The 12,468-nt window shown below is 33.2% G+C and overlaps 1 protein-coding gene across 1 annotated transcript in view; it reads left to right on the forward strand.

Moving 5' to 3' along the window:
• COP1 (COP1 E3 ubiquitin ligase) overlaps positions 1–12,468 on the forward strand; it is a gene marked incomplete at both ends in the record, with an annotated part of 171,437 nt that overhangs the window by 11,287 nt on the left and 147,682 nt on the right. The window contains 3 exons of the mRNA XM_084250064.1: positions 4,655–4,752; positions 8,185–8,261; positions 8,942–9,061. Of these exons, the coding sequence (XP_084106190.1) occupies positions 4,655–4,752; positions 8,185–8,261; positions 8,942–9,061 (295 nt within the window). The remainder of the gene's footprint in view (positions 1–4,654; positions 4,753–8,184; positions 8,262–8,941; positions 9,062–12,468) is intronic.

Here is a 12,468-nt window from a genome sequence, read left to right on the forward strand (position 1 = left end):
AGGTGACTACCTTTGTAAATTGTTTATTCTTTTGGTATGTTATTTTAAACTTAGTATTTCTCTTGAGCTCTAAGTCTGTATATTCTAATTTATGTTGAAGTTATACCTGTAATTGAAGTTGAATATGATACCTGATACATTGATATCTGTTAGTCAAGAGGAGTACTGAGTGCTGTCACCAGTCTATTTCAGGTTGACCTAGAACATGATTCATTATTGATAGGTATATTGAATATGCCAATCATTAAAAATAAGTTTAGTATTAAAACATTTATGCTCTTTATTAAAATAGAAGTTATTCAGTTGGTAAGATCAGTGTCTCTTTTATTGTATAAGAAGTTAAAATGCAACTTTTATTGTATAGGAAGAGGTACAAATAAATGTTAATACCTCCTTTCCCTTAGCCTATCTTGCTTAATTCCTCAGAGATTATCACTGGTAAGGAATACTATGTATTTCCAAATTTTTGCTATTTTTTTACAGAAGGTCACCTTAACTGCCTTAAATAATTTTATATCATTTCATTGAGATTGTTATATCAAATAGCATATGTTATTAGCATATTCTGTATTGCTAATGACATTCTGGCCATGTGGGACTTCTTTTAGACTGATATACGTATGTTTTGGTCTTGGTTTTTTCAGGCTGATTGTTAAGCACTGGTTGTTTTGTTGTTTTTTTTTTTTTTCAGGCTGATTTGTTTTCTCTTTGGTTCATTAATTGATCCAGCACTTTGTAATTCCATAGGGAACCATGTACTTCTATTAGAGACTCTGAATTTTCATCATTTTGAAAAATTAGGTTGTTTAGAATAGGCCTAGAGTAGTCCTTCTCAATTTTGGTGGTATTGACGTCTTAGACCTGGTAATTATTTGTTGTGATTATCCTGGGTATTATTGATTGCTTGGCTACTCAGTAGCAACTCCTTTCTCCTGTTTCCAGACATTGCCTGATATCTTTTAGGAGACAGAATTGCCCCCAGATGAAAACTACTGATTAATGGAGTTAAAAAACAAATGAAAAAGCAAGTTTTTGAAGTTGTTAGATCAGGATTCTAGGGCTGACCTTAAAACTTACCAAACCTTTGTTGAGTCACTCAACCATTCTCTTCTGTTGCTCTTTCCTTCCTTTCTCAAGTCTTGTCAACTCCTCTTTTACAGATTTGATGGTATTGAAGTATGAAACAAATTGTAAAGTGAGGTTTTCATTTTTTAAACTCCCCTCCTCTAAATTATATTCATTGTGACACATGAAAAAAAGGTTTTGAAGAGCCTACTGAATCAATAATCATACTATGTTGTGACATGTAATAAATTACTGATTGACATTGTAACTAGATGAGCTTTGCTTTTTCAGTGACTCTTACAATCTTCATGTTGTATAATTAGGTCATTATTGGAAAACCTCATTAATTTCTTAAATCCTTTCTTTCTCTTTCAAATTAAGACTGCTTAAGCTTTGATCCTTGTTATAATTAAGTTACTGTGTTATAGCTACTGTGAACATGTTTTAAAGTACCTACCAGAGGGCAGGTTTTGTAGGATAGAGACCGTATCATTGGCAGGTGCTGGCAACTCTGTTGTCAAGTTTGCTAAATTATGAAGCATTTTTGCAGTTTTGTTTAAAAGAAAACTCATAATTATTTACCCTAAACGAATATTGAAGACTTTGGAAATTCAGTCATTACCAGTAACCAGTTTTATTAGTTCTTTGCTCATTTTAACACTGGCTGGAAGTCTGGAGCAAGGCAGATCAAACCTGGATGTCAGCTTGCCATTGGAACTTTTACCTAATTTGTTGTCTTGCATCATTCTTTCTTTATACTTGGTTGTTATATTTGGCTATGGTTACTGATTTATCTTTGTTATTCTTGTTATAGTTCCTTCTTTTCAGGGACTATCTGATTGCTCACAGTTTTCTATATCTACTCACTTTTATAGGTAGGTATATGCTTGTAGAGGAAACAGAGCAACTATATAAAAAAAAAAGAGAAATATTATTATTCTATATCCACTTACTAGAGGAGCTAGGCACCCATTTTTCTGTCCGCACCCTGTGGTACTAAGTAAATTTTTTGAGAGTAATGATTAAAAATTTTGTCAGGTGGACCCAAGATATAGATCTCTCTTAACCTCTTTATACCTACCTGTTTGAGTCCCAGTTTAGGCACTTACCCTTTTGGAATCCAAAACATTGTGTCTGGGCTGATGATGGTCAAGTTAATTAGATGAATGAGTATGAGTTAGAGTTACTGCAAATGGATCTTGAGAATTTCTAGTAGTATTTTGTATAACCAGAAGGCAGCAAAAGTCTATTTCTTTTGTATATATCTATTTTTGTCCACATAGTCAACATTTATTGAGTTCCAAGTCTTTAACAGAATATTGTGCTAGACATGGTACAGGGATGAGTAAATAAAATTCTGGTTTTTAATGAGCAAGTAGAAAAGTGACTGACAAGCACACATACAAATATATACAGAATAAGCTAGTTACTATTTCTCAAACTTAGGCAATTACTATTTCTCAAACTTAAGAATCTACCTGTAGTGGTAGATGTTGAAAGAGAAACTTGATATATCTTGTCACTTCAGTTTTTTGCATAGTGGCATGTAATTTGATGCATTTTAATTTTGTAGTATATATAGATATTATCAAGTACAATGCAGAAAAGTCTGTTGAACTATAGTTCTTGAGGACAGTTCTTTCTTCCTTCTGTCTGTGTCCCAGATTATTTTTTCTTCTAGGACAGGTGGTGTTGTAAACCTGCTGACAGGGGATATGGTTACAAAGCTTAAGAAAAGAGAGAAAGATGTTCTCCAGGATTCTGGGATAATTTCTTGTATATTAACAAACTGTTTCTCTGACTTAACAACTTGTTATTCTTTTCATATTATTTGCTCATTTTCTAACTGCCATTTCTTTATGAAGCCATTTGCTAAAACCAAAATGTCCTTCTGCTTATCTGTCAACCTTGTCTCCCATCTATAATAACTTTCCCAGATTCTTTACTTCATGATTAACTTTATTGCATACCTTTTTTAAGGGTTTAATCTTGTCAGTGGAAATATTTTCCGGTAATATTAAGTTATTTCCTTTTACTCGAAGTAGACCGTAATTTTCTCCATGTTGAGGCTTGAATCTATTGCATTTCCATATCTGCTTTATGCCTTTATGCATCTCACTTACACTGAATCAAAACAAGAAATTAGTATGTTATTCCTTCATTAAAATTTACATTTAGGAAAATTTTCTGTCACTTGTGGTAATCCTAGCCTTGCCATAGTTGCAAGAGGTGACAATATTGTTTGCGGAACATTATGCAAGTCCTGTGTTTAATATGTATTTGATTTCCTATTATGTGCTAGGTGTTTAATCTTTAGGCTTCTCCAACCCACCATGCCAAAGAAGATCACTACTATATTGATTCTCTATAACTTCTTCCTTAATAGTCTGAGAGTAACATGTGAAATGAGAAAGTAGTTGATGCCCAAAACTGACAAACCTGATGGGTGAAGATTTCTGGGTTTGTTTTGATAAAGTGGAAGGGAATAGTTGGTAGATATAAAAACTCAGCTTCAGTTTGTAAAACTGAAGTGTATTTAGAGTATCTTGGACTCAGACTAAAAGTGCCCTTTTTTAGGAGTCATCTTGATAAATCACCCTGGTAGCTTATTGGAAAGCTTTTTTTCCTGATTGTTAGAAGCAACACATGTTTACTATAGAAACTTTATCTACCATGTTAGAGGTTGTCATTTTTACTCAGAAATAAAGCGATACAATGACTTTCTAATGTCATTTTGAAATTTTTCTGTGATTTGGTTGGACATTATTGAAAAAGTTTTATTATAAGACTAACAATTACAAAAAGTCAGACATTAAAGAAAAATATAAGACAGGAAAGCTTTCTTGACATATTTCTTTAGCTATAGCTTTTAAAAGATTATTAGATTATTTTTCATGGCATATAGTTGCATATTGTGATAAGATTTTTATTGTCTGCATTGCATTGTGTTGTGCTTGCAAATTTGTTTAGTCAATTTCCTAGTGTTTTGGTTGCTTGTAATTTTGCTATTTACATTTAGCCTTGAAAACACACACACATATAAATATATATGCATATATCTGCTTATTTTCCTAGAAGCAATTCCTAGAAGTAAAATCATTTTGTCAGAGGGAATGCACAACTTAAAAATTTTTCATACAACTTGCCTCTTGGTAAAATTGTGGCAGTTGTATTTTCTACAATAGTTCATGAGATTCTTCATATCCAGTACTCTACAGCTGAACTATCATTAAGGATATCAGCATGCTAAGAATAGTCTGTTTTAGACCTATTAGCTTTTCCTGGGTGCTTTTATGCACTATTTTTAATTGCATGAACTTAAAATATAGTGTTTTTCTAAAAATGTTGTATCAGAAATTTTATAACAATAGACTTGTTATTTGAGTTTATTTTAAAGCAACTTTTTTATACTATTATCTAATAAACCTTGTTTGTGATGTAAAAATATAAATCAAAATGAATTTAATTACTGTTAGATTACTTATGTTCAAAATGAGGAATAGATACTAATAGGCATTATTTTGTGACCAACTTATTAATTTCTCACTGACTTAATCAAACGCACTTTATTTTTTTTCTCTGTTAATAGCTACAAGTGTATTCATCAGAGTTTGGAGGATAATAATAGATGTCCCAAATGTAACTATGTTGTGGATAATATTGACCATCTGTATCCTAATTTCTTGGGTGAGTCTTTGGAATGATTTTTTTTTTTTTCAGTATTCTGTCCCCCAAAGTGTATGCTAGCACTAATTTATTTAGAAAACATACTTAGAGGTAAGCATATAAGTTGTCTCACACAGCAGGATGTTTCTTCCAGTCCTCCCTAGGTTGTGACATAAATTCCCTATTATATGTTGTAAGAACCACATAGTATTAATTCTAAGTTTCATTAAAAATGTGGTACAACTCTTAGATTATTATATAAATGGTTAGAAAGACTGTGAGACGGAAGGAGATGGAGAGGTGCCGAATACCTGTCTCTGTTATATAGGGTTGTACATTCCTGTTGTATTTGCTTTTATTTTTTTTTTTTAAAGATTTATATATTTATGTATACAAGAACTGGAGTATAGGCCAGAGGTGTGGGGGGTGAGAGGATTCCCCAGAGATAGAGTGGGGAGCAGAACAGGCGGATCCGCTGAAATACACTGCTGAGCGGAGCAGCGGGTGAGACAGGAGAGATCTGCTGCTCCATTTGGGTCACTAGGCTGCTGATAGCTTCTTAGGGCTGTGTCTTAACCCCTTGTGTCACCAGGGAGGCCCCTTATATTTGCTTTTAGGGCAGAAGAGAGAGCATCAGAACAAAGGATTAATGGAAAAGGGAAAGGAAGGAAAAGTCTCAGATTTGTGTGTGGCAAGAGAATTGGGGAAATAAGTATACAACTTTTGAGAGAGGAATGGTAATTTGAGACAAATAGGGAACCTGTAAATGGTAAGTGGGAATAATATCTAGTTATAGATCAGTTGTGACTATCTTAAAATTCTACTTGTTGAAAGATTTTGATACAGTGGGAAATCCATAGTCTGGGTTTTTGAAGATTAAATTCCAGAAACTGATTTTCAGATATGGGTAGGTATAAAATAGGACACTATTAGGTGTGTGTCTCTATCAGAAAGGCTAATTCTTCATTCTAAAAAGTAATGAAGTCAGAGTTGGGGTGTGCTGTCTATTTGTATATTAGATTCTTCCTGTTAGAATAGTTAAAAAATGAGCAAGTAATATGTCAAGAAGAATCAGTGCTTCTGTTACAGTTTGATTTTGTTTAGCTCAAATGATAGCTTATTATAAGCCATGAATTTGAGCCTTTACAGCTATGTCTTTCCTTTTCACCTCTGCTCTGAAATTATATTGTCTACAGTTCTTTTTTTTTACTCTTTGTATGATCTACTATCTTTTTTTTTTCATGAAGGAAAGTAACTGAATAATTGCATAACAGGAAGGAGCCATGAAGGAGATATTTTGAAGGTCTTTTGTTGGTATACCAAATTCTTCTTGATAAATAAAATTTTATGGCAAATTTGGAGAAGAAACTGAGGGAAATAAGAACGAAGTATTTAGTGATATGAATCTCTGCAGGACTGGATTTCATGGCCGAGGTTAGGTCAAAGGGAAAAGGAGCACTGAATACTAGTATAGAATAAATATAAGATACAATTCTAAGTTAGAAAATGATTTCATACTTTATATATCTATTCTCAAATATATGTATCTAGTGAATAGTGAAGTCAAAATTATTGATTTGCTAAGATAGAAATCATGTTGGTGTTTGTCAAGTAGGATGTGGAGCCCCCTTCTGAGAGATGCAGAAGAAAAAGAAAATTATCATGGTGGTGATTTTGTTTTAACCTTTTCTCTTTATGCATAAAAATATTGCTTTTGGGTAATTGGAGTGAAAGTATTTTATGCCTGTATTTAAAGTATTTTAATTGTAGTGCAACTTCCAATGTGATTATATATGCCAATCATGGAAATAACATTGTATCTTGAAAAAATATAATTCTGTTTTCTGCCCATCCATCTCTTCTAGTCTTTACCTTTGTACAGTGATGGTAAATTCAGTTCATACACTAGGTAGATAGGGAATTTGTCTCCCATGCACTCAGAAACAATATTGATGATATCAATCATTGTTTCTGAAAATGGATTTTTTTTTTCCCTATACTGAAAAAGCTTAATTATTTTCATTGCCTCTGCTTGGGATTATATGGTTTGTATAGTGCCTACAATTCTTGGTTGGGCTAAGAGAACCTTAAGCTCTTGAAAGTAATTTTAGATTTCTTCTGGCACACAGTAAAGTAACTGAGTATAGGTTATGATTTTGAAGTTTTGTCAGTAGCCTTTCACCTATTTTTTTTAAATTAGTAGATTAGTATTCTTCACTTTCAATGCTGTACATTTACCTAAGTCTTGGTTAGAAGTCTGGGTCACACAATTTCTATAGCAGTGATGTTCAAATCTTTTTGCTTGGGTAACATAAACATTCAGACAAGTAGTATATTTTCATTCTATCTCCTGCTGCTTTATGTCTGTCTGTCTTTCTCTCTCAAATCTTTTCCATTCTTTCTGTATAGTGAATCTTGGTATGCCTATTCTGAACCTATTCTTTCTCTTTATAAAGTCTATTCATTAACATTTTGATTGTTCTTTGTCCTGTGTTCTTCATAAATATCTTTCAATGATAATACTGATTATCACATTGTATTACCACTACTATATCATACTTGTCTTCCTACTCTGAGTGCTTGAATCTTAGATTAAGTCTTAAATTGAGTCTTACTCATCTTTGAAGCTTGGATTCCTTGTGTGGGTTTGGGACCTCTCTGGTTTGTTCGAAAGTATAGTTGGGCTGTGGTCTAGTGGCAAGTATGAGGTAGTTGGGTTTGTACTCCAACTCTGTCTTGGCAACAGTTTATTGTCATGAGTAAATTTCTTATGCTCCTTCTCTTATTCCTTCAACTTTAAAATAGGGAGATTATAATAATAAGATAATGTGTATAAATTAAAGTATCTACCTGTTCTAGTGCTAATTTCCTTTTATCATTTTTACAGAAAATCCAGTTAAAATCCAGTGGCTTGAGCATTAAGGGAAATGTATTGATTCATATGAAAAGAATTTCTTGGATTAGTTGATTTGGTCGTTTCGTGACACTATGTTCTTTACATCTTCCTGTTTCTTCATCAGCAAATGCTTGGACACTTAGGCTTCCCTTAAGATTGCCAAATGACTTTAATGGGTTCTAGATATTATACCTTACTGAAGGCAGAGAAAGAACTTTTTTCTCCTATTTCTTTTCTGAAAGACAGTACCCTCATTGGTCAAAATTGGGTCACATTCTTAACCCTATGTCAGTACTGGCAACGGTATGAACAACTAGATTGACTTAAGTTAGTCAAGAATCATACCTTTAGCTGGGGTGGGATTAACCTCTGAAAATACTTGAGTCTGACATGTTGAATAAAATCATGTTATTTCAGAAAGGTGGGTGTAGGATGGTTTCCTTTTTAATTTGGGGAAATTTAAAAGTTCAGATAGAATCCAACTAAACAGAACAATTAAATGATATACTTAACAAAAATGCAAAAATGTGTGCCTTTTCTTTTGTTTCTGTTTTCAGTAAATGAACTTATTCTCAAACAGAAGCAAAGATTTGAGGAAAAGAGGTTCAAATTGGACCACTCAGTGAGTAGCACCGTATGTTTCAACTTTTATTACTATTTTTAATAAATTTCATTTTTTTTGGTTTTATTGGTTTAATATTAATTAGATAGGATAGCTTCTGTATTATTGATTTTTCTTAAAGGAAATTTAAGATTGTTCTATTTAATGAAAATTTTCTTCACTGCATTACTTGTAAAATTTAATCTTTTGATCATCTTTTGAAAAGCCTGATAGAATCACATTGAGTCAGAGTTGCTTGTGAATAACGGCATTTGAAGGATTATGTGGATGGGATTTTGGAAAAACTGTTGATTCTCATTTTAAGAGGGTTAGCCTGAAATTATTGATTCAAGTGAACTTAAATTTATTCGTTTCTAAATGCAAAGTTGAAAATATGGCTAGACAGAGAATTAAAATCAAGGCACTTATTTTGAGAGGGAATGACACTGCTAGAGATGCTAAATTAACATTTATCTTGAATATGCCTTTCATATCTGTTCTCTAAATTCATTTAAGAGGGCAAAAGTGTTTAAATTATAATTAGAAGGCAGTGAGGAGTTAGCTGGAAAGGCGTAGGTTGGAACATTATCATTTATTGATATTTTTATATCTATGTAATAAATATGTTAGGAAATAAATAGTGATTAAACATGCACTTGACACTCTTTAAATAATCTTCTGAGAAAGTTACTGAGTTTCTTCTTCATTTTTAGAATGGTCACAGGTGGCAAATATTTCAGGATTTGTTGGGAACTGACCAAGATAACCTTGATTTGGCCAACGTCAACCTCATGCTGGAGTTATTAGTGCAGAAGAAGAAACAACTGGAAGCAGTAAGTGGCAGATAAACTTTAAAAAATTAAGTCTTTATTGGTATTTTTTATTGTATTAAAATCATCTAGAAATGTTTAGAAGTAATAAGGTAGTGCTACTTTGTTTAATTTTACAGAATAAGAAACATCTGCAAGGGGCCACTTCTAATAGATTTTCTCTTTATGAGTGAAAAATCCCCCCAAATTTCTTAAAATTCAACTTAGTTTGTAGTGACCAGTTTTCATTTATAAAACTAAGTGTTGAGAAAAATCATGAGTTGAACTCTTGCCATTTGTGACAGTATGGCTGAAGCTGAACAGGAAGTAAGTTAGGAGAAAGACAGCTACCAGATGATTTCACTCATAGGTAGAATGTAGAGAAACATAACAGAGAGATAGACAAAACTAAACCAAACAAACCTTAGAAATTCAGGCTACAGAATTCAGGCTACTGCAGAATTCAGGCTACTAGAGGAGGATGGAGAATGAAGTTCAGTGGTCTATGGTACAGGGACTAAAGGTTCTTTGATGATGGGTGTGGTGTGATGACTTATATCTGAGGAAGTGTGAACCTAGTCCCCTAAATCATACACAGTGTTGAAAACCAATGTTACCTTAATAAAATATATTTTAAAAAAGAGAAAGTACAATTTTAATAAGAAATAATTACATGTGCTTAGCTTTCTTCTATTGAATATCTTCCTTTTCATATTTTTCCCTCCTAACATAGTAGATTTGGAGAAGAAAGTGGAGATAATTTTATCTACTTAAAAACTTTTTAGCAGATGTCCATTGGCAGCAACTGCAGTCTGGCTTAACTAAGATTATTCAGAGAGATTTGAACTGGAACTAAATGTATCCTATTTCATGTGATGAGATGTAAATAGATGTAACGTTGCCTTTATTTCATGTAAATAAGTGTAAAAATATAAAATGTATTAGTCAGGAATTGAGTATGAACCATTTTAAGCAATATATACCCAGCATAAGCAGATACTCACCCAGACTTAGTTTAAACAAAAAGGGAGAATTTATTGATAGACTAAGGGAATGAGTCAATTGCATGTACAGGAAAGAAGAATGTAACAACTAAATGTTGGGAAAATTGGAACCATGTCTTCTCAGTAAAATTAAATGAGATTAGACACTTCAGTGCTGTTGGGAGTCTGTATTTCTATGTTTCTTTGGGACAGCTGATTTTCTTTTCTGATTTTTATGTAATGGTGGTTTTCATTTGTACTTCCTCATTTATGTTTTTTGATAAAAGAAGAAATGAGGCTTTCCTTGCCAACTTAAGTTTACAAAGCTCTGTGGATAGATTCTAATTAATGCAACCTGGATCTGTAGCCTACCTTATAGAGTAGGTGTCTTAATTAGTTGGAAAAAAGGGTAGGCTAGGTTGAATGCATCAAAGTCAGTTTCCAATGTCATATCTTTTTGGAGGCAGGGTTGCTGGGAATCTTACAAGTTTTTTGGAAGGGGGCTTATCTCTTACTTTCTTTGCGTTTTATTGAGATAAATACAGCACTGCATACGTAACTTTCAAGTGGATGGCGTAGTGACTGACATCTATTTTGTGATAATTACCGTAATGAATTTAGTTAGCTTCCATTATCTTGTAATACAAGAAAAAAAGAAAAAATGTTATTTTCCTTATGATGAGAACTTTTAGGATTTACTCTATTAACAACGTTAAAATATACTGTGCAGTAGTGCTTCACTAAAGTCATTATAATTGTACATTGCATCCTCACTACTTATTTAACTTATAACCTGAAGTTTCTACCTTTGTGACCAATTTCATCTAATTCCACCACTCCCCACTTCTGGTAACCACAACTTTGATCTCTCTGTTTCTGTTTTTGTATTATTATTATTGCTTTTTAAGATTCCACAAAGAAGTGAAATCATTTGATATTTGTCTTTTATTGTCTGACTTACTTCACTTAGCATAATACCCTTAAGGTCTACTCATGTTGCTGCAAATGGCAGGACTTCCTTTTTTAATGGCTGAATAGTATTCCTCTGTATGTGTGTGTATGTTTCACAAATTCTGTATTCATTTATGCTTCATTGGACACTTAGATTGAGTCCCTTTTCTTGTCCATTGTAAATGCTGCTGCAGTGAACACGGTGTGAATATATCTGACAGAGTGAATATATATGACACAGTGTGTTCATTTTCTGTATCACCAGAAGTGAAATTGCTGGATCATATAGTAGTTGTATTTTTAATTTTTTTTAATATTTTATTTTATATAATTCTTACATCATTTTTCATTTTTGCACAATGTATGCATTTTCATTTTGGTTATATTCCCCATACAATTGCACCCCCCCCTTAGTTTGACCCTAATCCTTCCTCTCCCTGCCCCTTCTCCAGCCCCATAGTGTATCTCTGGTTTATAATTGCTTGTTGATTTTGATTTTTACTTTGTATTAATTAGTCTTTTTCCTAGTGCCTTATTTAGGTTTTCTATATTCCTGCTATGAGCGAGACCATCCGGTATTTTTCTTATTCTTTCTGACTTATTTCTCTGAGCATGATCCCTTCTAGCTCCATCCATGTTGCTGCAAACTGCATGTGTTTATCTTTTTTGATTGCTGAGTAATATTCCATTGTGTATATGTACCACATCTTCTTGATCCAGTCATCTATTTTTGGGCATTTGGGTTGTTTTAATTTTTTTTGAGGAACATTTGTGCTTATTTTCTGTAGTAACTGGACTAATTTATAGTCCAACCCAGAGTGCACGTTCCCTTTTGTCCACATCTTCACCAGTTTTTATCTCTTATCTTTTTAATAATAGCCATTCTAATCAGTATGAGGTGATGTTTTATAGTGATTGGTTTTAAAGATTTATTTATTTATGCATACAAGAGCTGGGGTGTAGGCCAGCAGTGTGGGAAGGGGTGTGTGTGCACAGGAGTATTCACTAGAGACAGAGTGGGGAGCAGAACAGGTGAGTGACTGAAATACACTGCTGAGGGGAGCAGCGGGGGAGACTGGAGAGGTCTGCTGCACCGTGTGGGTCACCTCCCTGGCCAGGAATCAAATTCTTGCTGCAATAGCTGGTGATAGCTTCATAGTGCTGAAGATTAAACCCTTGTACCAACAGTGAGGCCCTTATAGTGATTTTGATTTACATTTTCCTAATGATGAGTGATGTTGAACACCTTTTCATGTACCTGTTCACCATTTGAATATCTTCTTTGGAAGAATGTCTACTCAGGTCCCTTACTGATTTAGTTGGATTATTTATTTTTTTGCTATTGAATTATATGAGTTTTTTTAAATACATATTTTGCTTATCAGTCCCTTATCAGGTACTTGATCTGTAAATATTTTCTCCCATTCTGTAGGTTGCCTTTCATTTTATCATTTTTCTTGCTGTCTCAAGCTTTTTAGCTTGATGGATTCCCACTTG

Source organism: Talpa europaea (genome assembly GCF_964194135.1).
Source record: "Talpa europaea genome assembly, chromosome: 12".
Lineage (NCBI taxonomy): Eukaryota > Metazoa > Chordata > Mammalia > Eulipotyphla > Talpidae > Talpa > Talpa europaea.